At 35.8% G+C, this 26,778-nt stretch overlaps 1 protein-coding gene across 5 annotated transcripts in view; it reads left to right on the forward strand.

The window, feature by feature from the left end:
- Grid2 (glutamate ionotropic receptor delta type subunit 2) overlaps positions 1 to 26,778 on the forward strand; it is a 1,406,062-nt gene that overhangs the window by 840,401 nt on the left and 538,883 nt on the right. For all 5 annotated transcript variants that reach the window (XM_041638370.1, XM_041638390.1, XM_041638352.1 and 2 more), the window contains one exon: positions 1,485 to 1,604. In XM_041638370.1, the coding sequence (XP_041494304.1) occupies positions 1,485 to 1,604 (120 nt within the window). The remainder of the gene's footprint in view (positions 1 to 1,484; positions 1,605 to 26,778) is intronic.

Here is a 26,778-nt window from a genome sequence, read left to right on the forward strand (position 1 = left end):
CATGCTGAGCGAACAATGAAGTCTGGAAATTTCTAGAGTCTCAACACCAGCAAAAACAACTATGGGCGCAAACCATTTTCAAGCCCATTTAACCTTTGTTTATATAAATTCATAATTTATCATATTTATTAATTATATATTTATAGCCATTATACAACATGTAAAATCATACATATTGATGGAATACCATATGATATTTTAAAATATATTTATATTTGTACACACATTGTTTAAGATGTAAATCAGTTTAACAGCATATTTCTTATGAAATAATTCAATTTTTTTTTGTTCTTTAGGAAATAATATATTCAATTATTGTTATAGTTTGGAAAATAAATTCACAGGAATAAAATTAACCTTAAATATTTTTAAATGGTAAATTTCAAAGTTCCTAGAAATAATTTTAAATTAAATTTAGGTGGAATTGTCAAAGTGTAATAACTTCTTTGGGTTTCCTGGAGCTTGTTGTATTCTGGTGACATACCCTTGTGCATCACAAGATGTGGTGGCCAAATCCTGACTGTGAAAATGAGTCTCAGCTCTAACCAGGGCCATTTGGAGCAGTAACTGGATGTTAGGGCATAAATCAATTTTTCTGGCAAGTTGACAAGATTGAATTTAACCACTTCTAAGGTGACTTTCAATAGAACTCCCGGGTATGTTGTACTGTAGAAGGAAGTTTTTGTCCTGCCATTCTGTTCCAAATAAACACATAGAAGCTTATATAAATTATAAACTGTTTGGCCTATTAGCTCAGGCTTATTATTAACTATCTCTTAAGACTTAAATTAGCCTAATTCTTGTCTCTGTTTAGCCACGTGGCTTGGCACACTTTCTCAGTTCAGCATTTTCATCTTATTTCCTCTGTGTCTGACTGGTGACCGTGTCTGTCTCTCTATCTTTCCTCTTTCCAGAATTCTCCTAGTCTGGTCGCCCCACCTAAACTTCCTGCCTGGGTACTGGCCAATCAGCATTTTATTAAACCAATATGAATGACAAATTTGTAGTTTACAAGTGCGTTATTCCACAGCATTTTTCTTGTTTTCTTTTCAAAACAAGAGCTCTAAACCTAGTTTTTTTTTCCCTCTCCATTATTCATAACGACTTGTAACTAATACGCTAAACAAAGACAAACATAATCCATTTTCTGGGAACATGGATATAGTTTTCTAGGATACTTCCTTCTGATTAGAGGCACTGGTAATCTTCTAAAATCTAAAGACAATTTAGTATTATGGTCTAGTCCTGACTGGAGTATTCTGTGAGGCTGGATCATCTGAGCTGCCACTTTGAAGCTGTTCTAGATGCAGAAAACAGAAGAAACTGCAAAATTGCACATCTACTAAAATTAGCCTGTTAATATGCATTTTCTTTGAAATTTTATTTTCTAAATAGAAATAGAGTGTTTATAACTTCTTCTTATCCTTTATTATTAATTGTTTGCTTTTTTAACTTTTAAATATGCTTCTATTTCCCTCATTTAGGGTGGAGTTAATGGATTGACTGGAGACCTAGAATTTGGAGAAAATGGAGGTAACCCCAATGTGCACTTTGAAATCCTTGGAACCAACTACGGCGAAGAACTTGGCAGAGGTGTCCGTAAAGTAAGCCTGAACTTGCTTTAAATTTTTTTCTCTGTGCTATTGTGGGTTTGCCATGTAATTTTCTGCAGTGTGATCACAGTATCATCAAAGTATACATATACCAAGGAGAATGTGTGGAGGGATAAGGAATGGAGAACAATCCTCAGGCAGCAGGTCAGGGATTTGGGGTACTCATAGATATACAAGAAGGATGAAACAATTACTTAGATTCACACTTTAGAATAATATAAAAGGCCAGGCAGTGGTGGCACAAGGCTTTAATCTCAGCACTTGGGAGGCAGAGGCATGCAGATCTCTGTGAGTTCAAGGCCAGTCACGAATACACAGAAAAACCCTATCTTGAAAAGCTAACAAAAATGTGATGATGATGATGATGATGATGATGATGATGATGATGATGATGGTGATGATGATGATGATGATGATGATAGAAAATAACATAGTGCTTGCTCAGGGAAATGATATTACATTACATTTACTACAATAACACTTTTATAAAATGCTAATTCAGTATTTAGATAAAGTAAAGCTGTTTGAGGTTTGGTTTGTAAAATGCTCAAAATCAGAGTGTTTGGATAAGTTTAATATTATATAATATTGTAATACTGAAAGTCATCTGTAAAAGGTGACATTATAGTAGAATTTTGTGTGTAGCCTGTAGTGAGGAGATTATACTTACTGGAAATAATTTTTTAGCATAGTCTGCAGATCACAGAAACAGCTAAGCACCAATAAAGGATGTTTGTCAGAATACCATGACTTTGGCTTTCACAAGGAGAAATACAAAAATCCTTGGAGAAATGACTTTTTTTGTGCTTTAAACTTACCAGTTTTACACGTTTGTATAGGGAAAAACTGATGGTGATTTTGTAAACAGAGCTGGTAAGTATAATGGTCTTGGTGTCTGAGGCTGACTGTGTTGAAACTAACTGGTACTGGACGTGCTTCCTTCCTTTGCTGACACATTTCAGGCAAACATTCAAGTTAGGAGTTGCTCTTACTGGAAATAACAGTTTCTCAGTAAATTTGTGCTGACTTAAACTCTCTTGGTGCATTTTAATCTTTGTTTGCTAGTGAAGATTCAAAACTATAGAAAATGGCATAGACACAGAATATCATAGTGAATTGTTTAAAAGGAAACCATCTCTGCCAAGGTCAAAAAGAAAAGAAGGTGCAGAAAACACCATCAAGTGCTCCATCAATGGCAAGCCTGACCCACAGCAGAGGAACCATTAGTCTGAATTTAATGTGACCACTCGGTTATAGTTTCAACTACTTTATCACCTTATGAAGGAAATTTTGCCAGTATTCAGACTTGTACTCTGTCTTGCATATTATCTTTCTACATTTAGAATTCTTCCTTGTTTGTTTATTCACCCTTGCTGGAGAATGTAGTAGAAATTAATTAATTTATATGGTTACATTTTTCCATTATATGAATGTACCACAAATTATTACATTGTTTCCATTTTAGACTGCTATCAGTCAAGCAGTTGCAATGTACTTACATATACTTATTGGTTAAATACTGTTGTACTTGTGATTAAATTTTAGTGTATGTATAAGAATAGATTTGCAATACAATGCCTTAGACATTCCTGGATGTCTAAAAGCCTTTATTGAAATATACCCATTTTCACTTACCTCACAAGTATAAAGTAAGTTCTTGCTGCCACATGAGCCAACTACATCCTAATTTGTCAGACTTCTAAGCATCTGATAATTTCTTAAGATAGTAATATACTTTCAAGGTCTCAGTTTAAATTCTCTAACTGCAAAACATTCTGTTTCCTCTTTTTGGCATCTCATATTTCTCTTTTACTTCATATTTCTTTCAAGTTTTTTTTTCTTTTTTTCTCTCTTTCTCTGATTGCTTATTATCTCTTTGGGCAGGTAGAGATGTCATTTGTTTCTTAATTAAATTACTTTCTTCCCTGAAGATTTGGCTTTTATGGTATTCTGAGCACATTTAAATTTGCTTCTGTTGTGAATATTTTTCTATGGTTGTTGATATTTATTTTTATTCAAAAATTATTACCTACTCTAGTCATGTATCAGTTGGGTATCCTGCAAAGGTTTATACTGTTCTGCACATTTATTTTTTAGTATTATTCAAGTTATTGAACTCTTATGTATTTCTAGAATATAGTAATAGATTAATTCCATATTGGATGTAGACATATTTACACTTACATAAACCATATTTGCTTTGTTAACTGTCAATGTTATATTAATAATTAAAATTTTGATTTCCTGAAACCATCCTTTCAGTTAGCTTCCTATGCTGAGTTTAAGCTGACCCAAGCTGCATATGTTAGTAAGTGAGCAGTCCAGGGCCATGCACAATACAGAAACACATTTTTCAATTGTTACTGACAGGAGCATCTCAGAGAATGGCAATGCTAGCCATCTAAAGAGCGAAGATAGTAAAGAAATAAAATGTGAAAGGTTCTTGTGTTTGTACAGAAACTAAATAGCTTGAAAAATGTAGAGGAGCATATTTAGAATGTAAATAAATTGGGCATATGTGACTACTAAGAGATAAAGTCTTTTAAGAGAGAGAGAGAGTTGAAGACAGAGCAAAATAGTGCTGAGTTGTGATTGATTTCAAGTAGAACAATAAAAAGAGAGGATTGGATCCAGAAGTATCTGGTATTATTGACCTTAAGGGAGATGGGAGTGCTTCTCCAGAAAAATCAAAGGACAGAGTGAGGAGCAATGCAAGTCCTTGTGCAGCACGGGATTACTGGTGTTAGGGGACTAAGGCAATAGTTACCAAATATGATGTAGTTTGCTGAAGAAATGGGAGGTGAGATTATCTATTAAGAGGAAAATACACCAGAAAATCAAAGCCATTGGAGATTGTGAAGCTAGGGACTCCAAGTGGCAAACAGTAGAAAGGAAGAATTGCCAGACAGCGCTGTTTTCACATGTAGGGTTAAAAACAAACATTGTGCTGTAGCAATAACCTTGGTGTGTTTTTCAGCAGCCCTCAGCGACTGAATGAGTTTCATTAGTGCAGGCTGGGCTTTCTTCAGGTTGCTCTCCTTTTGTTTTAATTTTTGTAGCAATGTACTAAAGCAAGTGAGGTTAAAGACAATGTTAAGCTATAATTGAAATGATGAAGCTTGACACCTTCCCTGAACACAGGTAACAATGGAGACGGAGACTTTCAGGACAGAAACAAAGTATGGCTCGAACAACTCCACCATGGACATGTCTCAAGCCTCTATCATAACATGAGTGAATTAGGAGAGTCTCTGAGCCAAAAAAAAAACTATGTTTTGGGAGAGAATATTTAGATTGAGGATGTTTGGGCATATGGATGCTTGTGAAGGTGGAAAAGAAAAGCTGGGGTACTTCCAGTCTAACTCATCCCCTGAAGTCCTGTGCAGCTCATAAAGTTTTGAGGCCAGGGTAGTTAGTCACTTTGACCTGTTCTGAATTTACACTGTGTTCATGATCTAGCATGAAAGCTATAATGATTCATATACATCAGAGCATGTATACCTCATTTTCAAGGATATCAGTTATGGGAACTGATCAGATTTCTACACTGTAGCTCTGCAAAGGGATTAACGCTCCCCTAGGAGCAAATACCATGTAGACACTCTACAAAAAATTACTAGAATCTTCATAAATTTTTAACTCTAAGGTTTCTTTTATAATATTGACACCCTCAAAATTGTGAATCCAGATATGGTGACACACACCTGTAGTTATAGCAATCAGCAAGCTGAGGCAAGACCATTGAGAACTTTAGGACTGCATCAGCTTAGTAAAGAGACCCTGGCTCAGAAAAAAAAAAAAGTTTAATCTCCTGTCCAAAAAAAAAAAAAAGTTTAAGCATGCTAGATTTTCAAATGCTTTTTGCTTCAAAAGCTTTGTGTACAAGAATGTCTATGTGTGCACGTGAATGTATATGTAACTATGGTCATCATTTATCATCATAACATTTGTTTATAGGACTCATTTTTTTCTACTAAATCACAATTTCAATAAACTACAGAACTAATAAATTCTAAATCTAGCTATTTTAATATTATAGTCAGTTAGTTGTGGAGGTAGAGTTTACTTAGCATGTGGAAGAATTCTTTCATACATTGACACAGGCAATGATGCTTTCAAAGATATTCAGAAAGGAAAGCCTTGCCTTCCAAATAAGTGAAGCTGAGACTTACTAGGTATCGGCCCAGAGTTAAAGTTCCAGTCGCTGTTACGCTATCCGTATCTCAGGAAGAGTAAGAGGCTTTCTCACTGAGGAACTGCCAAGTTGTCAGCATTTGTTGCGCGGCCAGGGGCCGAATGTGCACGACGCCCACATACTTATAGCTGCCAGCAGGAATCCTGTCAGATTTCATGAACGAGGCAGAGTGTGTCTGTTAGGATTTGACCACAGTTTCACAATCCTAAATGTCTCTGCCGGGTTGGAATTATGTGAATGAAGACTTCATGCTCCTGAGTTTAAGAGAACATGGAAAGGATGAAATCTCTCTGCTGCTAACCAAAATGAAGAGATTTCCAATTTTATATGTTCTATATATTGCTCTTCTTTGATAATGCCTTTACTGATATTTAACTCAGACAATAGCATATTCACAGTGCACCATGTATCCTTGAGAAAAATTGAAGTGAAATTCAAAGCCAGTTTTTGAGGGCATCAGGATTTTCTGTTGTTGACTCTGCAGTCATGGTCCCACTCCTACTGTTTCAAATAAATTAATTGTACCACTAACATTGCATCAAGAAACCTAAAACCAAGTTTAGAATGGAACTATGTGAAAAGGAAAGGTTACTAAAGAATCAGGGTGGTTTTCCTTAGAAGTGGAATTCCACCATAGCTTTTGCTTGTCTGAATTTGTTTTGTTCATTTGCCAGCACCACTACATCTTATAGTGAACAACTGCTTTGCAGAATTAACATGTCACACTCTGAGCTTGAGGTCTTCGAACTTTATGACAAAAGGAAAATAAGGTCAGGAAAAGTGGATTAAAGCTGCCTCCACAGTCAATCTTATCCAGACAGTAATGTTTAAGGCAGTGGTTCTCAACTTTCCTAATGCTGTGACCCCTTAATACAGTTCCTCATGTTGTAGTGACCTCCAACCATAAAATTGTTTTCGTTGCTATTCATATCTGCAATTTTCTACTGTTATGAATGGTAATGTAAATATCTGATATGCAGGATATCTGATATGTTACTCACGAGGGGTCAGGACGCACAGGTTGAGAGCCACTGGCTTAAAAGCTCTCTGATGATGTTTACACTTTGTTTTCCCATAAGCAGTTGCAATGATGTGGCCAAGGTTCTCAGTGTTTAGATGCAGTGATTTCTCTCAAAGATTTGGAATCCTTATTCACATTCTCCTACAACAGAGTCACACACAGAAGAACTGTAGATTTACTTTATTTGCAAAACTTATTTTTTAAAGGACCATCATGTATATAGATTATTGCTAGTCCATTTTTAATTAACTAGTCTCCTTTATTGTCTTGTATTCAGGAGGATGAAAGAAAATCTTGCTTCAGACGGTGAAGGATGAAACATTTCTCTGGTACACTTTAGCAGAGTCTGTTATAAACCCTATCAAAACAGCTCCTTCTTTTTTACATTTTCCTGCCTTGTGATTCCTTTAGTAGCAAACCAATATTGTGTGTGTGTGTTTGTACAAATAATATTTGTGTATGCATACAGATACACTTAAAGTCCTTGTTTAAAGTGTTTTCCATTACCGTGTTACTTTATGAGATTGAAGATATTCTTTGCCTGCTGTACTGCCCAGGTACGTTGAACAGTAGGTGCCACAGTACTCAGTGAAAATGCTAATGGATATATACGCATATTAACATAAGAACCCAAAAGAGTACTGCCAACCATGTTTTTCCTTTAATCAACTGAAGTTTCACAAGTAAATTCAAATAAATTAGTTGTGAACATACCACACTGGAATGTGCATTTTACTATATTATTTCCATCTTTACATCCTTAAAATCTACTAGAGTAAGACAATGGGTCATCAGAAATAGAAAAAAAATTGTATCATAATTACTTTCTTGATAGCTTAGACTCATTAGGTAGTAGCTCAGAAAAGTGCATAGCCTTTACTGTCAGTCAAGCCCATGTTAAAGTTCTGATTCCCTGACCATGTGGCTCGTAGAACTTCTATACAAAGTGAGTGTAAATTTCTAAGTCAGTACTATAAAATGATTTGTCTCTAAAGTTAATAGTAAAGTTCAAGAGAAATTAAGCTTGCAAATTATATAGTGAGGGATTTTTTAATTTCCAATAATAGACACTCATGTGATTCAAAATAGTGTAAGATCCAGTTGCTGTTCTGACAAGAAATTACCATGTGAAGTAGGGAAATAGTTTCACTTTGGGTGTGATGAGCAGATAATTATACACAGCATCATAGGAGTAACATGAAGCAATTTTGTTTTCCCTATTTTCTATTCGGACTAAAAATTATACAAGTTCATCAATCAAGCTTGGAATTCATAGTTGGAAAATCTATCACTTTTATTTATTGTCTGTGTGTTTCTGGGTCTGTGTTTGTGTCTGTATGTGCCTGTGTGTGTGTGTGTGTGTGTGTGTGTGTGTGTGTGTGTACATATTTGCTTAACACCAAATTCATGACCTTGTCCAGGCTAGGCACAGTGAATTTATGTCTTGGACAATGTTGTAAACCCAGTAGCCTCATTTTATGCCATCATCCCTTATATATAATTTATAATCACAATAAATTTGTTTTTTATCACCTTTCATTAGGATAAGCCTTCAAAAATACTTTGTATCACAAAGTCATGTGATCTCCAGTAAGATTCATACTTTATGAAATTTTCAGAGTGTGTTAGATTATAAAGAGTATTTATGGCAGGCCTCATCTGTGAAGAAGAAAGTTCCACTATCTTTGAAGTACACCCTACAGGCAGATCTTTTCTGATTCTAAGATATTCTATATTTCATAGCTGGAGGGTAGAGAACATAGCTACTTGTGCTGATGTCTGCGTTTGCTCTGACTTTTCTAGAAGAGTTATTTACTCTTGCACTAAAATCACTTGTACAGGAGTCCATTGTGGACAGAATTTTCCTATCCTGCAGCCACTGTTAATCACTTAGGCTAACATTACTAAGATGTGTATAGCAGATAGCTCAGGCTTATTACTAGCTAATTCTTAAAAGTTAAATTAATCCATTTCTATTAATCTACATTCTGCCACATGGCTCATGGCTTTACCTATCTTCTAGCATATCCTGATCCCTCTGTGGATGACTGGCATCTCCTCTGATTCTTCCCTTTTTTTTTTTTCATCATTCTTAGTTTGATTATCTCAGCTAACTTCCTGCCTGGCTACCAACCTGTCAGATTTTTGTTAGCCAATGGGGATAGTACATATTGACAGTGTACAGAAAGATTATTTCTCAGCATTTCCCCCTTTTGATCTAATTAAAAAGGAATATTTTGACTTTATCATAGTAAGATTATATTTAACAAAAACACATTAAGACTTGCAGTTACTTGAATTTTGTGCTAGGTGATAGGTATGTCTCTATTTGCACTCTTTTACATGTTGACATCCTCTTTAGGCCAGCACCATTTGTTAAAGATGTTTTTTTTTTTTTCCATTTTATAACCTTTAGCTTCTTTGTCAAAAATGAGGTATTTGTATGTGTATGGATTGATATCCAGGTCATTTATTCAATTCCATTGGTACTTCTATCTGTTTTTATGCCAGTTTCATTAGTGTAACTCTGTAGTAGCGTTTGAAGTCATGGATGATGATGTCTCCAGAAGTTTCTTTATTGTACAGGACTGTTTTGACTATCCTAAGTTTTTTGTTTTTCCATATAAAGTCCAGTATTGCTCATTCAAAGTATGTGAAGAATTTTGCTGAAATTTTGATGGGTATGGCATTGAATGTGTAGATTGTTTTTAGTAAGATTGCCATTTTACTATGTTAATCCTACCTTTATGAGAGATCTTTCCATTTTTCTGATGTCTTCTTTAATTTCTTTCTTCAAAGATTTAAAATTTATGCCATACAGGTCCTTCACTTGTTTGGATAAAGTTACCCCCAAGATATTTTATATTGTCTGTGGCTATTGTAAAGGGTTATGCTTCTCTGATTTCTTTCTCAGGACATTTATTGTTTGCATATAGGAGAGATTCTGATTTTTTTGTTTATCTTATATCCTGCTATATGACTGAAGGTGTTTATCAGCTGTAGGAGTTCCCTGATAGAATTTGTTTGGCTCACTGAGACCAAATAGATCAAAGACCTCAACATAAAACCAACCATGCTGAACCTCACAGAAAAGAAAGTGGTAAATACCCTTGAATACATTGGTAAAGGAGACTATTTCTTAAATATAGCTGCTGTATCAGAGTCACTGAGAGAAACAATTAATAAACTTGACCTCCTAAAACTGAGAAGCTTCTGTAAAGCAAAGGACATGACATAACAAAAGACTACAGAATGGAAAAAGTTCTTTACAAACCCACATTGAGCAGAGGACTGATCTCCAAGTACACAAAGAACTTAAGAAACTAGACACCAAAATAACAAATAATCCAACTTAAAAAATGGGGTACAGATTAAACAGAAAACTCTCAACAGACACATGTCAAGGAACCAAAATATACTTAAGAAAATGTTCAACTTTCTTAGCCATCACAGAAATGCAAACCAAAACAACTCAGAGATACCATTTCACACCTGTCAGAATGGCCAAGAGCAAAAACACTGAAGACAGCTTATGCTGAATAGAATGTGGAGAATTGGGAACACTCTTCTATTGCTGGTGGGAATGCAAACTTGTACAGTTTCTTTGGAAATTAGTATGGTGGTCTCTAAGAATATTAGGAATCAATTTACCAGAAGACACAGCAATACCACTTTTGGACATATACCAAAAGGATGCTCCATCATACCACAAGAGCATGCTCAGGTATGTTCATAGCAGCATTATTTGTAAAAGCCAGAACTTGGAAATAACCTAGATGCCCGTCATCAAAAGAATGGATAAGGAAAATGTGGTACATTTACATAATATAATACTACACAGCAGTAAAACAAATATATCTTGAAGTTCACAAGCAAATGGACAGAGCCAGAAAGACTCACACTGAGTTAGATAATCCAGACTCAGAAGGACAAGTGTAGTATGTGCTCACTATAAGTGGATATTAGACATAAAGCAAAAAATAGGCAGACTATGGTCTGTAACCCCAGAGAACCTAGACAACAAAGAAGACCCTGAGAGAAACATACATGGATCCATTTAGGAAATAGAGACAATGTGATCTTCTGGGTTAATTGGTGCACGGGAGTAGGAGGAGGGTGAAAGAGAAAAGTGGACAGAGGAAGGACAATGGGAAAAATGTATAGCTCAATAAAATCAATGAAAAAGAATTATAGTTACAATATCCAGTACATTTGTATTTGGCAAGAATCAAAGAAAATATTCAATTATTTATTCTACTGTGATGAGTCTAAAGATTCTCATCTAATTTATCTTTTGTCCTAACTAAAAAAAAAATTGTAACTACTAGTCTCTAGTCTTTAACTCTATCAAAAACCCCAGAAGAATAAAATGTTACCTAATGACAAGGACATCTCACTGCCTGGACAGTCACTGAAAGTTCCTCGGTAGAATTGGGGCATCCACCTTCAGCTTGAAGGCGGAGACTATGTGATAGACTACCTATGAAGCAGGATTTTTGAAGAACTGTCTCACCTTGTCTTGGAAATGTTCAACAGTTACTTTCTTTTATGTCTTCCTTGTCCGATTCAGACAGCATACTGTCAGCAGTCGAGACAAGGACAGTTTCTTGCCCACTGGCTAAGTCTTGCCACAAAGAAAGTAAACTCTATATGGAGTTTCTTTGATGTCCATCACCTTCTCTGAAGTAAATTGATGCTGTCAGGAACAGACATGTCTCTTTGTCATAAAAAAAAAGGTTTGTTTATTACAACATCTTAAATGCCATATTCTGTAGATCGATGAAGTGTTTGAATAGCACCTGTCTACCTAGAATGTATCTGTTTGACCTGAAAACATACCACATGACTCAAAGTTTTATTGTAATAGGTAACCAAATACTAGTTTGCATTTCTTTTTTTATCCTAAATAGTTTGTAATATTAACTTGCAAGGACTAGAAATTTACATCACATTTTTAAAAGAGCTATCTATGCACAATACCTTGAAAAAGCGTAGAAGCATACATACAGTATGTTTTAACAAAATTACCTTAAATTTATATCAATATAAAAATCTTATGCAAGAGTAGAAACATATATATAGTATAATAAAAATAGCCTCAAATTTGTATCAATATATAAAAATGTATATCAATGTATAATATTTAAGACTAGTAGTTGCTATTTTGGTTTAAAAGTAGATTCAATAATCTACCCTTTTATCCCATTATTTCTATATCCCACCCTTTTTTTTGGCAAGAAGATCCCTGAATCTAATTGCCTTTGAACAGTTTTTTTTGTGACAATTACCAATAACAACTTAAAACCAGCCCCTCAACATGATGACAAATGTCCATAATCCAGTGACTGACCAAAAGCCATTCCCCTAAGTCTTGGAAATAAGGGAATAATGGCCTTAAAATTACTTTCTGTTGTCTGGGGAAACAACATCTTTAAGGGACCCTGATAAAACTGAAATAATGGTCAAGTCACAGAGAGCTAGCTGTATTATTTGTTGCCAATCTCTGTGTAATGGGAAAGTATAGGACTTATCTGAAGTCTTAACTGGAATAGTGCATGAGACTGAACCACCTCAACTAGTCAACTTGAAATTATCCTGAGCAGTTTGTAGTCCAAAGTAGACCTTCAGGTGGTATTTGTCAGCTTAGTGGTATTAACTCAATCCAGGTATAATTTCTGTTTGGCCCCATCCTCCTTTTGGAGACTTCAAAAGTGACTGTTAAGCATGGTCATGGTTCACTGAAGTCCATGTTTATGTAAGCAATATGTACTGCCTCTTGGAGACAGAGGAGACTATCACTTATGGAGGATGGGATGGTGGAGTTTCCTCCACAACACAGCAGAGATTACTGACAAAGATTAATTCCAGCACCAGGTTTGGCTATAACTCTTTTGGAGGAACACAAATCCTAGAAAGTTTGCTTACGTGGTGATCAACTTTGTATGGGATGCCTGTATTGACAATAAATATTTCTAAGTGTCACTGTTTGATCTTTTGTGAAGAAATTACATATGGTAGCAAGAGCAAAAGGACACCTTCAACCAGGTGAGTGGAAATCATCAAGTCTCTTGAACAGAAAGGCAGAGGACGAGTAAGTTTTCTCCATGTTCAACATGAGACAGCATCACAAGCATCCCTCAGATTGCTCCTCATTCTCACATCTCTGACCTACAGTTGAGAATCGCACAGTTAGTCTCAGTTCCTACCAAAAGGACCAACACGCCAGTTCTGTTTCTCGGTCTATGAGTGTAAACAGTCTACTTTTGGTTCTCTAGCTTGCAGATGGCTGATCTTAAAACTTCTACTCATCCAGAATTGAATGAGAAGATTAATTTAATATATATTTAATTAATTTATTTATTTTATATGAATGGGTATTTGGTTTGCATATATATATGTGTGAGATAGATACTTCAAAGGAAAGACTTAATTTCCCTCTGTTCCACTAGATAAAATGAAAAAAAGGAAGAGAGACATCTTCTCATCCTGGACTTTGGAACACACACACACACACACACACACACACACACACACCCAATAAAACTCCATCCAGTCAGCTTCATGTTGAAATAGGAGAGGCGGGCCACTTCCCACCACCCGGTTAGCTTTACCCGAAATAATTACACGGAAACTGTATTCTTTTAATACTGCCTGGCCTATTAGTTCTAGCCTCTTATTGGCTAATTCTCTCATCTTGCTTTAACCCATATTTAGTAATCTGTGTAGCACCACAAGGTGGTAGCTTATCAGGAAGTATCTTAACCTGCATCTATCTTGCAGAGGAGAGCTATAGCATCTGCCTGACTGCCTTCTTCCTCCCAGCATTCTGTTCTATCTACTCCGCCTATCTATGCTGCTGTCCTATCAAAAGGGCCAAGGCAGTTTCTTTATTAACCAATGAACACATAAACAAATGACCCTCCTCCATCAGATTCACACATGTAATATGTTGGTACTCACTCTCTAGTAAACACCTACATTGTTAGCTTTGGTAATAAACTGTAATCACTGTATAGAGGTCCATAAGAGAACAATAGCTCTATGTGGAAATCAGACTATGAATCTGCAAAAATGAGAAGCGTTCTCACCCAGGCCTTGTCTGCTGTTGTGGCAGGTAGAAAAGCTTATTTCAAAGAGGTGGCAAGAAAACATCTATGGTGACTAAAAAGTGCCAAAAATCAAAGATTGTTCTATTTACAAATGCTTAGCAGACACATGTATTACATTTTGACATTTACAACAAGGTAGGAAAAATATACACACAATCTCAGAGAATTTTCATCCAAACCCAGACACCCAGCATTTCCACCCCCTGAATTACTCTGCAGTTTGCTCAAATATTGAGTATATATCTTTCTTACTTTTCAGGCTCATCTGGCTTCCTTAAATGAATTATAAATTATCCATTTACAAAGATGGGTCATATGCAATTTTAAAGAGTACATACCTTGTACTATTCTATGTAGAGAATCTGACAGCATTTATTAGTAGAGTTCTGTGGCCCATTGGTTCAGGATAAGAGTGGCATATGCCATTCAAAGTAAAAGTTTCTCTATATTGGTGATGGAGTTGGCGATAATCATGGTTTTTAGCAACATGCCTGCCTTTTTTGATTGCCTGCCTTTTTTTGTCTTCTTCTCTGCTTTTCAGTAATTTTATCATTTTTAAATCATCACTTCTAACCCACTATAGCTAACATGACATCATTAATCTTTGAATCTTAATTAAAATGTTCAATGGTGATTGAGAAATGATTGATACTTGTTCCTTTGATGTTACTAGACATTATCCTATTAAAAAGGACTTGTTTTTAAAACTTTGGGTGACTTAAATATATATATTCTTGTCCCTTTAAAATTTCCAACATTAGTTATTTTCTCTTGCCAAAAAAGATAGTAGATTGCAATAAAAGTAAGCAGTCTACATTCTTGTTTTTCCAGAGAATAATACGTTGGTTTTATGTTGGTATATGCAGTATGCTGTTATTACATACATGATATTACCTATATGCTATTTTATACACAATAGAACTATGCTGTTCAGAGTGTGACTTGCATTTCCAAATAGCTTGGTATAGCTATGACTTGACTGTGTATCTATCATTACAGCACTGTTTCTAAGGGAAGGACATTCAGAAGTGCAAAGTTTATAAACACATAAGTACTTTTTCCTGCAACATTGAACCCATACCCACAAATTCTATTCTTGCAATGGTAAGTAGTTTTGAACATGCAATTTCCCTTTGCTCATGTATTTGAAAGGCAGGCAGATGTGTTACCTAGAAAGGAGAGTTGAGTTCCAGCAGTGGGCAGAAGTAGTACTTCTTGCTACTATTTGCATGTTTAAATTTCTTTTTGTCTATATTGAGGGAAGAAAATACTCTTGTAGGTTTATTAGAAGTTATGAAGGATTATCAGAAAGATCGCATGATTTCTCCCTCTAATAATACCTTGCACTCATAGATAATTTTGAAGTACTGGTCTCTTAGTGAGCACAGAGGTCATTTTATTGATACCCAGATATTATCTACAGCACTAGACTATGCAGTGCACCATGTTATTAGAAGTAAGACTAAGGTAGCTTGATAATTTGCAGTTCTACCCAGTAAATATTCCAAATTTTAAAATGGAAATGGCTTTACAGTATGACAATTTTATTTTTTTCATTATTGTGTGTGCATGTGTATGAAATGGGTGTCTAGACTTATCAACTATTTTTATAAACTCTAGAAAATTCTAAAATTCTCAAAATTAATGATAGTATCAAGGTAATAAATATATTTATTCCAAAAAAAGTCTCCATATTAAGATATCACATATATATCTATTATCTATATTTATGTTCATTAGAATACCATAAAAATAAAATCATAATATATAAGCATAATATATTTTTTCTGAAAGGAAAAAAAATACCCAGACAAAGCTTTGTGAAACAAAACAAACTCCAAAAATATCATGGAGTTTGTGTTGTTCATCTACTGTTTGGCATGGGGCCTGCCTTTAAGTGTAGTTTGTGTACCCAGTGAGACTCTGTTGGAATTCTTTCGGGAGGAGCTATCAATTGGAGATAGCTTCTGAGTTAAGAATGGAGGCTTGTGTCTATTTCCCTTCTTAGCTTTGGAATTCCATTAGCCCTAAACCTAAGAAGTTGTGTCTGCTGCCACAGTCTCTATGGGTTCATATGTGTGTCATTTCTGTTGTTCCTAGAATGCTTGTTTCCTTGGTGTCTTCCATTTTTACTGACTCATACCATTTTTCCACCTCCTTTTCTGCAGTGTTCCCTGAGTCCTGAGGGAAGGATTTGATGGCGACATCCCATTTAGAACTGAGTGTTCCAAGGTCTACCACTCTCTGCACATAGTCTGGTTGTAGGTCTCTGTGTTTGTACCCATTTTTGCAGAAAGAAACTACTGGGATGATGACTGAGACAGATAGTAATTATAAGTATATGAGACTCCATTCCGAGTCACTTTCTTGCTACATTTCTTTACCAGAGTGGGAACATGGTCTATGTAGTCCCAGGTTATTGAGTTCCCAGGCAGTGGTTTCCATCTTGTGTAGTGGGACTGAATTCCAATCAGACAGTGGTTGATTATTCCCAGAACCTTTCTCCCACAATTGTACCAGTGAATCCTACAGGCAGGTCACCATTAAACCGTTCGTGCATCTCATAAATAATCTTATCAAGTTGTACTGGAAGCTGGTGCTGTTTAGAGCTATATCCAAGATGAGATAAAGATACTGCTTGACTAATTAGTAGCACGTTGTCAATCATTGTGATTCAGGTACAATGAAGGGTCTTTAAGTTCATTGGCAGCAATTTTGTTTTTAAAAATTCAGTAAATATGCTATTTTCAAGATATTAAATTGTATTGTCTTAGCAAAATAGCATGTTTGAAGTTCCTTTTAATAATCAAAGAGCAAAAGGTGAATCCTATTTTATCATAATTCAACAAACAACTTGGATTGATGTGGAACATGCTTTGAAATGTGTAATTAAAAAAAAATGAGGGCATCTGTCTGAATGTAATCACCACGAGTAAGTGACTGGTTCCTCCTGATGAGAATGGCTCTCATCACTCAGACATTTCTGAAGTGTCATTCACTGAGAAGCTGCAGAAGGTTATAATACTCTGGTGGAGCTGAATAAAAGCAGTTTTGTGCTTTAAATAGAAATGTATTGGAAATGCTATGCTGGGGAATTTCTTCTCTTTACTCTTTCAAGGTTGATATGAATCGCATCCTGGACTGAGATGAGAAATCATTCAGTCCCAGGCTCAAACATTTCAGAGTGGCTGATTGTAGACATTTGGAGCAATGACACGATTTGAATAAGTACACTTTCATTAAGCAGGAGACAGTTTTTATTCAGGGCTATGGAAAATTGTCATACTCCTCCCTCTCATGGACAACACATTGTATTAATGCATAATTTTCCTTGCTAAGAAGTTGGTAATTTATTATTTTATTATAAATTATTTTTATAATAAAAAATTATTTTTAGGAGAAACACAACATGTTTAATGTGGGGATGGGTTCTCATCCTAAGTGACTTTTCATGGAAAATCATAGAATAATTTCTTTTTCACCTCTTTTGCTTTTCTGTGATTTAAGCGATTTCTTATTTCTATATTTCATTCCCTTTCTGTACAAACACTATTATACCAATTATACAATTTTTAGTACACTTTGTATTTTATTATCTTATGAGGTTGGTATACATTTTAAAATACAAAAACATATCAAAACTTTTCTTAATAGCAATATTTTTGATTTACCCCTAACATTAGAGGAAAACCAAAACCTAGAGACAAAACAGAAGAACTTGGTATAAGATCTCTGGCTTCCATGGAGAGAGTGGTGAGTTGGAGGATTTAGTGTCTTGCCTGGGGGACCTTTGATTTGTTATAAAGATCAAGGCTCAACACCTAGAAAAATGCCATCTCACTTCACTGTGTCTTCCCCTTCACACAGTGATACACAGGTAAATGTCTGTGAATTTTCTTTTCCTTCACTAAAAGTGTAGAAATCTTCTCCAAATATTTTTATATTTATAGTTTTACCACATTTATACATAAATATGAAAATGTGTCAGACACTTTGTATATGAGTTATGGTTACTGTGTGCCCTGACATGAAAGATATGAAAATAATATATCCTGATATTCCTTTGGCTCTTATGTCTTAACAATATCCTAGTATAACATATAGATGACAATATTTATTCAAAATAGCAGAAGCTTGTTTCATACTTTTAATATTGGCATTATAATCTCATAAAGCATCTGATTTGGAAAGAATGCTTGTTTTTAATACTGGTAGAAAAAATCAAGAAATATAAATGATACTAGGAAAGGTGCAAGAAATTTTTAAGGCTTTCCAATTAGCCTGATAATAAGTAGGAAGTGGAGGAAGCCCTTTCTGGATGCTGTGAAATACAGGTGAGAGGTTGCCCTAAGCAATCTAACAATGTCCTTAGCAGATCAAACACAGAAGCCACATTAAAGCTAAGATGGATCCAAGAAGCTAACAATGGTTTTGTTGTCTGCCATGCCTGCTTGTGGCAATTAGATGATTAAGAACAAAGGGTTCTGCAGCAGTGGCGGTGTGATGGGTGTCTTTCACTGAGATAAAACAGCACAGGGTTTGCAGAAGGCATCAGTAAGAAAAGAAAACCAGTACTGTACTGATTAGTCTCTTTATAATAGCTTTGAAGAGAGGGTAACATTTGGGAATCATTTTAACTACCATAATGAACATAGTAGTAATTTTAAAAGCATTGAGACGAAGTGGGTAGAACGAATTAAAATCTTTAGGAACTAAACTGTAAATGTATTTTTTATCTTGTCATCAGTTAAGAATTCTGTTGATGTTAACCAGTTACCAAAAAAGAAATGCTAAAAATGTACTATATGATAGCAATTTGTGTCTGTCATAATTTTCATGACGTTTTGTGGAATGCATCTCTTGCACTATGGAACAAAAGTATACTTCTTGTTGTATCCCTTTTGTCCAATTTTTTTCTTATTTTAGCAAGACAAGAAAACAAGACAGTCTCTATTTTCTATTTCTAGAAAATGGATAAACAATATAAACAGTTGACCATTGCTGAAATGTTACCTCTAGGTATAGAATGTATGCACCCGGTAATAGCTATATGATAACTAATTGCATGTCACATTAAATTTTAATTAGTATTTTTCTCATAAAAGCTTGTACTTCCTGATGATAAATGATCTAGAAGTGACATTCTTTACTATTATCAAAAGGACCACCAACAGGCCTCGGATATTATTAATAAATTGGACAGGGATAAAGGCCAAACTTTTTTGGTATCAAGAAATTAAAATGACTATCAGATAACTTTGCAGATATTTCTTAATAGACATTTACATGGAAAAGAAAAAAAAGCTGAAAATTTTAGGCCAAAGACATAAACAATATTAGAATTTGCTAAACTCATTTATGATAGATACTAAAGTAGTTAAGAAAACTGTTTTTAAAAAACTAACAAAGATATTAAAAATCTTTAAGTAAAAAGTAAGTGATACTGATATTACTTTTATGTGTTTAATGGCAAGCATACAGATCAAAAAGAAGAGATAATGCTAATGTTTAGTGTGAAAGGAAAAAGCATGGACTAGGAAAGGCTTCCTTGGTGCCTGGTGTTACAATAGAAAAGAAGGGTGACTCACCCTGCCTCTTGTGTTCATAGAACATACAGCCTGCTCAGAGCTAAGTGCAGTTGTCTGTAGACAGCACTCTGCAAATCATCTCAATGCAAGACTGACCACTCTAGCTGTAGCTAGTGCATGCAGTCATTCACCAGCTTCATTGTTCTCTTACCAGTTTTCTGTCCTATCAAAGGGCCAAGACAGTTTCTTTATTAACCAGTGAAATCAGCACAAAACAGAAGACCATCCCACATCAAGGGAATGTTTCCTCTTCTCAGTTAATCTTTTCCCAGAAACACTGTTGCAGACCAACCAATAATTATTTCTCTTTCTTGATTCCAGATCCAATCAATTTGGCAATCAAGATGAACAATTGATCACACTCCCTTTGCAGGAGTAAAGTATAAAGGGATTTAAGTATCACTGGATTTTCAACTAATGATAATTGTTGTATGCCCAAAGCATCAATTAATCACAATTAGGCGTCAAAATGGACAAGAATTATTCCATGACTAACTAGTTGTTCATAGTGCTGAGGAAGAAATCAGAGAAATATACACTCTTTAAAACATAGAGATCTTGATTTCTGAAATCACTTCAGTTAAATAAAAAGGTCAAGTCTTGTAACGGCGTAAATGAATGCAGACAGAGTGTAAAAATATATATATATAGCTTTAATGTAGAAATAGGCTTACAGAACCACCGTTCCCGCGGAGACCAGGAAAGCAGAAGCGAGCAGCTCGGAGCTTGCTCGCCAAATTTATAGGCAGACATTAGCCCGAGGCGAACACGCCCCTTAAGGGGCGGGACTTATCCCTACATCTCCCCTTTTTGTCTAAATAAGACAGAACTAAACCAAATACAACTACATACAATAACAACAAATAATAAATACAACAAACAATATTGAGAACAAAAGCTTTGCTAAACTTTCTATCTCAAGAAGTCCAAATAATGTAAAGAGTAACTACAATTATATAATCTTCAACTCAGTCAAAGATCTGAGAAGGGAATAAACACTACTCAACAAACGAGATATATCCAAAATGTGCAACAATTGACAGAGACAACTGACTACCTGGGCAATCACCCAAAGTCTCGTTTGCAACATTGAGTCAACCAATTTTGGCTAAGGCCTAACATAACTGACATACCATTATTAAAGGCAAGGAACTTTTCAAAACTATCTTACCCTGTCTTGGCAGGATATGACAGTCCTGTTTTATCCATTGATGCACGCTCTGTATCTCTGTCAGTGGTTGAGGTATGGGCATTTCTTTGCCCAAAGGCCAGTTCTGCCAAATAGAAAGGCTCCAGATGGAGTGTTTTTGGTGCTCAACATTCTCTCGGGAATAGAGCGGTGTTGCCAGGAGCAATTGTGTCTCACTATCACGAAACTCTGAGTTAGATTAAAGGCCATTTTCTACAGCTCTTTGAAGAGGTTGAAGATTATCTATCTATACTGAGTATAATCTCTATATATCTAAAGAACCTGATTAGTCTAATTATAAATGACAAACTTAGATGACAATTAGTCTATATAATTCTCAATATCTATCTAACTTAAAGAATAAGACAATAAACGACTGTGAAAGAAATGAGGACAATGACCTCCAAATATAAACAATGTACAAATATACATTGCAGTAGGTAAATATATATCAATACACAAATATTATATAAGTATCTTAATCAGAGGTAGAAATGTACACTGCAATATGGTAAATATATACAATATATATATCAATACAATATATGTCAATACATAAAAATGTTTTAAACAGAGGTAGAAACATGCATGCGTACAATAGTCAATATAATTTAACTTTGTATCAATATACAAGAATCTATACCAATATATTTGTCTATTATCCCATCATCCCTCTTTTTTTTTTTTTTCAAAATGATCCCTGAGCTTATAAAATTCCTCCCCCAACCCTCAATCATATACTAATTATAATCAACCCCTAAATGATGTCCCTAAACCCAAGGGCAAACTTTACTGGGAGAGGGGACGTCGTTCTCTAGAATTACTTCCAGCTGTCATAGGGGCGACGTTCTTTCTGGGGGATCCTGTGAAAGTAAAATGATGGTTAAATTTCAAGATAATGTCTTTTAAAATTGCAAATAGTCTCTGAGTATTTTCGTGCAGGTCTGGCCAAAATGTTGTATAAGATGTGCACCATTTCAGCTAACCAAGTTGGAACTGTCTTGTGCAGCTGGTACCCAAAGCAGGTCTTGTAGTAGCGCTATCAGTATCATGACGTCATATCAACCAGGTGGAGTTGTTGTTATGGGGCCCCATCTTCTTCCTGGAAACTTCAAATGTCACTTCAGGAAAAACTCATTGTTCATTATGAAAAACTTAAACATTAATCATATAGACATATATATATATATATATTCAATGAAAGACATGATAGATATATTCAATGAAAAGTATGATAGATATGAAGAAAAGCAAAGATGTTTTCTAAACTCATATTTCTTTCTGTCCCATATCATGGCTCTTGACATGAGACAGAAACTCCAGAAACTCTGGGTTTTTCTCTTACTAACAGGCTTGGAATTGGAGAGGGACTGAGCCAGAGTCCAACTTCAAAACCAGCTTTATAAATTTAGAAATATGGTTTAATATTACTTACACAACCCATTCAGTTTTCTTGATATTTCCTATTGGGCAGGTATTTTTCCATCTGTCAGTATCCAAACTTCCAGGGTCCCTTGAATTTCTCAAAGATGAGTGTTTTCCTGTGGAGATAAGAACAGAACCCTGCCCCCATTCTATATGTTTTTCTTACCACCTGTATGAATATCATCGTTGTGGATGAGTTGTCATTTCTCCTTTCCAAGAGGTTTCTCCTCTTCAAATCGAAACTTTATTAATTTTGATGGTATCCACAATTTTTCTTCTCCTGTGGAAACAAGAGCAAAACCCCTTCCCCAACGTAGCACATCTCCTGGCTTCCACTGAGAGGTCAGCACATCTTTGAAATAAATCGGTTGATTTAGTTCAGCAGACTTTTCCATTATCCAATGTCTTTCTGCTGCTGTCGTTCCTTTCTCATTAGCGTTAAGAAAATTCAAGGTTAATAAAGCATTATGTAATCTATTTCTGGGGGTATTTTCAGTCCCTTTCTGTTTGTTCAGCATATCCTTTATAGTACGATTTGATCTTTCTATAACTGCCTGACCTGTAGGATTATTTGGTATACCTGTAATGTGTTTTATATTATAATAATCAAAAAAGCGTTTCATTTTCTTAGATACATATGCTGGACCATTATCTGTCTTTATTTGCGCAGGTATACCCATGATGGCCATAACTTCCAATAAATGTGTGATTACTGAATCAGCCTTTTCTGAGCTCAGGGCAGTAGCCCATTGAAAACCTGAATATGTGTCTATGGTGTGGTGTACATATTTTAATTTGCCAAATTCTGCAAAGTGGAACACATCCATCTGCCAGATTTCATTCCTTTGGGTGCCCTTTGGATTAGCCCCTGCAGGCAGTGGCGTTTGGTTATAGAAAGAGCAAGTAGGGCATTTCTTTACAATCTCCTTAGCTTGTTGCCATGTAATTGAAAACTCTTTCTTCAAACCTTTGCTATTAACATGATGTTTTTTATGAAATTCAGAGGCTTGTAGCACACTACCAATCAATAATTGATCAATTTCTGCATTACCTTGTGCTAGAGGACCTGGCAGACCCGTATGGGATCGGATGTGTGTTATATATATAGGGCAAAGCCTGTTCCTGATCAAATCTTGAACCTGGAGGAACAATGAGGTTAGTTCAGTATCATCAGGTATAAATTCAGCAGTTTCAATATGTAAAATAACTCTTTCTGCGTATTGTGAATCTGTAACTATATTAATAGGTTCTTTAAAATCCCTTAGCACCATAAGAATGGCATATAATTCCGCCTTCTGGACAGAAGTATACGGACTTTGTTCCACCTTATCCAAGTCTTCTGATTTGTAACCTGCCTTCCCTGATTTATTGGCATCAGTATAGAATGTATGGGCTCCAGTTATTGGAGCATCACGGACGATTCGAGGAAGAATCCAAGAAGTTCTCTTTATGAAGTTAAGCCGCTTGCTTTTTGGATAGTTGTTATTAATGTCTCCCAAAAAATTAGCACAAGCTCTTTGCCATGGTTCATTATCTTCCCATAATTTCTTTAGTTCATCAGCAGTGAAAGGCACTATAATTTCTGCTGGGTCTATGCCTGCTAGTTGACGAAGTCTCAGCTTGCCTTTTATAATTAACTCAGAGACTTTTTCCACATAAGTTTTCAGTTTCTTACTTGGTTTATGTGGTAAAAAGATCCATTCCAAAATAATATCATCTCTCTGCATTAAAATTCCTGTAGGAGAAATTTTTGATGGTAGTATGACGAGAATACAATCGAGCTCTGGATTCACCCTGTCCACATGTGCCTGTTGTAATTTTTCCTCAATCATTGTCAGTTCCTTTTCTGCTTCAGCTGTTAATTCTCTGGGACTGTTTAAATCTTTATCACCATCCAAGGTTTTGTTCAAATGAATTATTAAATCAGGTGTTATTCCAATAGCTGGTCGTAGACTGGAAATGTCTCCTAACAGTCTTTGAAAGTCATTAAGAGTCCGTAGGCGATCTCTCCTAATTTGTGCTTTTTGTGTCTTAATTTTTTGCAAACCTATTTTATAACCTAAATAATTAACAGAATCTCCCTTCTGAATCTTTTCAGGAGCTAATTGCAATCCCCATTTAGGTAAAAGTATCTTTATTTCTTCAAACAGTCTGTTCAAGGTATCCATGTTTGAATCGGATAACAAGATGTCGTCCATGTAATGGTATACTATAGATTTGGGAAATTTCTTGCGTATTATTTGCAATGGTTGGTTCACAAAATATTGGCACAGGGAGGGGCTATTTAACATACCCTGGGGGAGAACGGTCCAGTGGTACCTCCTCGAAGGTTGAGAATTGTTGTAAGTAGGCACTGTGAATGCAAATTTTTCTCTATCTTCTTTTTGCAAAGGTATAGTGAAAAAACAATCCTTTAAATCAATAACTATGAGAGGCCATCCTTTTGGTAATAAAGAGGGCAAAGGAATTCCAGATTGCAGAGGGCCCATAGGTTGAATAACCTTGTTGATGGCCCTGAGATCTGTCACCATTCTCCATTTACCTGATTTTTTCTTAACCACAAATACAGGAGAATTCCAAGGGCTGGTAGACTCTTCTATATGTCCAGCATCTAATTGTTCTTGTACCAGCTGTTCTAAAGCCTGTAACTTTTCCTCAGCTAAAGGCCATTGCTTTGTCCATATTGGTTTCTCAGTCAACCATTTTAGAGGCAAGGCTGTTGGTATCTCTGAAGGGACATCAATTGCTTGTTCTTGTACAGCCCGAATGGCCGGTTTTCTCCGTTTGTAATATCTTTTAATATTATTCTCAGAAATATAGGCTCTAGATTTAGCAGGAATGTTAATTTCAGTATTCCATTGTTGTAATAGGTCACGACCCCATAAATTCATTGCGATATTGGCTACATATGGCTTTAATTTTCCTATTTGTCCCTCTGGCCCTATACATTCAACCCATCTCGTGCTCTGCCTTACTCGAGATAGGGTTCCAATTCCCAGGAGCTGAACATTTACATTCTGAAGAGGCCAATACGGATGCCAAGATTCTGGGGTAATGATACTTACATCAGCACCTGTGTCCAGCAGGCCAGTAATAAAAATGCCATTTACACACACTCTCAGTTTAGGTCTTTGATCATTTATAGAAGTTTGCCAAAACACACGTAACTTATCTTTCTGATCATTATTGCTTGTAACAGTAGGCATGGGGCTTCCTAATTGTCCTGATGAGGCACGTTCTCTGCAGAAACTGGATATGACTGAACCATGTTTGCCATGGGGGCCTGTGAGGCCCCCCCTCTCACGTTTCCCGGCTGTATCAGGTTGCCTTGTCTATCTCTTGTAGACCTGCATTCATTCGTCCAATGTCTGCCCTTTCCACATCTTCTACATAAATCTGAAGGCTGAGTCCTCCTATTTCTGTTATTTCTAGAAGATGCATTATTATTATTATTTCTGAAAGATGCATTATTATTATTATTATTATTATTATTATTATTATTATTATTTCTGAAAATCCGTTGTCTACAATTCCTTTTAATATGACCCATTTTTCCACAATTAAAACATTTGGTATTCTGGTGTCTCCTTTTACCATTGGAAATTGCTTCTTCTACCCATGCTTCAGTGCCATAATCAAATGTATCAACATTGAGTGTATGCAAGACCCATTCTTCCAACGGCGCTGATCTGAGCTTTAAAGGACCCAAAATCCTTTTGCATTCCACATTTGCATTTTCATAAGCCAAAGACTCAATCATTATACGTCTTGCTTCTGGGTCAGATATTCCTATTTGTACAGCCTTAGTTAATCTTTGTAAAAAGTCACTAAAGGGTTCTCTTTGACCCTGTTTAACTCTGACAAATGATTCCATTCTCTGTCCTGGGTCTTGTACCCTGTCCCAAGCCCTTAAGGCTGCTGTAGTACACATGGAGAGTGTGTTTTCATCCAAATTAGCTTGTTCCTGAGGATCAGAAAAGGGCCCTTCACCTAGAATTTGATCTAGGGAAATGTCAATTCCCTTCGCTTTTTCCTGCTGTTCTAAGAGTCTAGCCTCTTGCCTGAATAAGCATTTCCATTTCAATTGCGGTCCACTCTCGAGTACTGCAGAGCTCAGCTGGAGCCAATCTGAGGGGGTTGCTCTGCTTGTCGTGGCCCAAGATCTTAGCATCTCTTTAACAAAAGAGGCTTGCATCCCAAAAGTCATGACAGCCTGTTTTATTTCCTTGAGATCATTCATACGCACAGGTTCCCATGTATCCTCCTTGATGACCCTAGGGTTTTTGGAACCAATCACCTTCTCTGTTGTTATTACTGGAAAGGCAGGTAGAGCTGTAGGTAGAGCTTTGTGGAAATTGTCCCGGAGAGACTTACCCACAGATGTAGTTAAAATTTTCCTTTCTACCCTTTGCTCTTCCTCATCAGAATTTAGAAATTCCTCAATCTTTTCAATTCTATTCACCATTGCTTTCTGCAATGTCTGAATCTCCTGTCCAGAATTATGTTCCAAAGCCTTCATTGAGGATTCTAAAATATGAAGTTTGTCCGTTAGAGATAACATCTCATCTTTGGACATAATTTTTATGGCATAAACCGTGCCTTCTTGTATTGACAATCTTTCCGTCAATCTGTCATAAG

Source organism: Microtus oregoni, unplaced genomic scaffold, assembly GCF_018167655.1.
Source record: "Microtus oregoni isolate MIOR12 unplaced genomic scaffold, Mior012 000002F_ref0000024, whole genome shotgun sequence".
In the NCBI taxonomy this organism is placed as follows: domain Eukaryota; kingdom Metazoa; phylum Chordata; class Mammalia; order Rodentia; family Cricetidae; genus Microtus; species Microtus oregoni.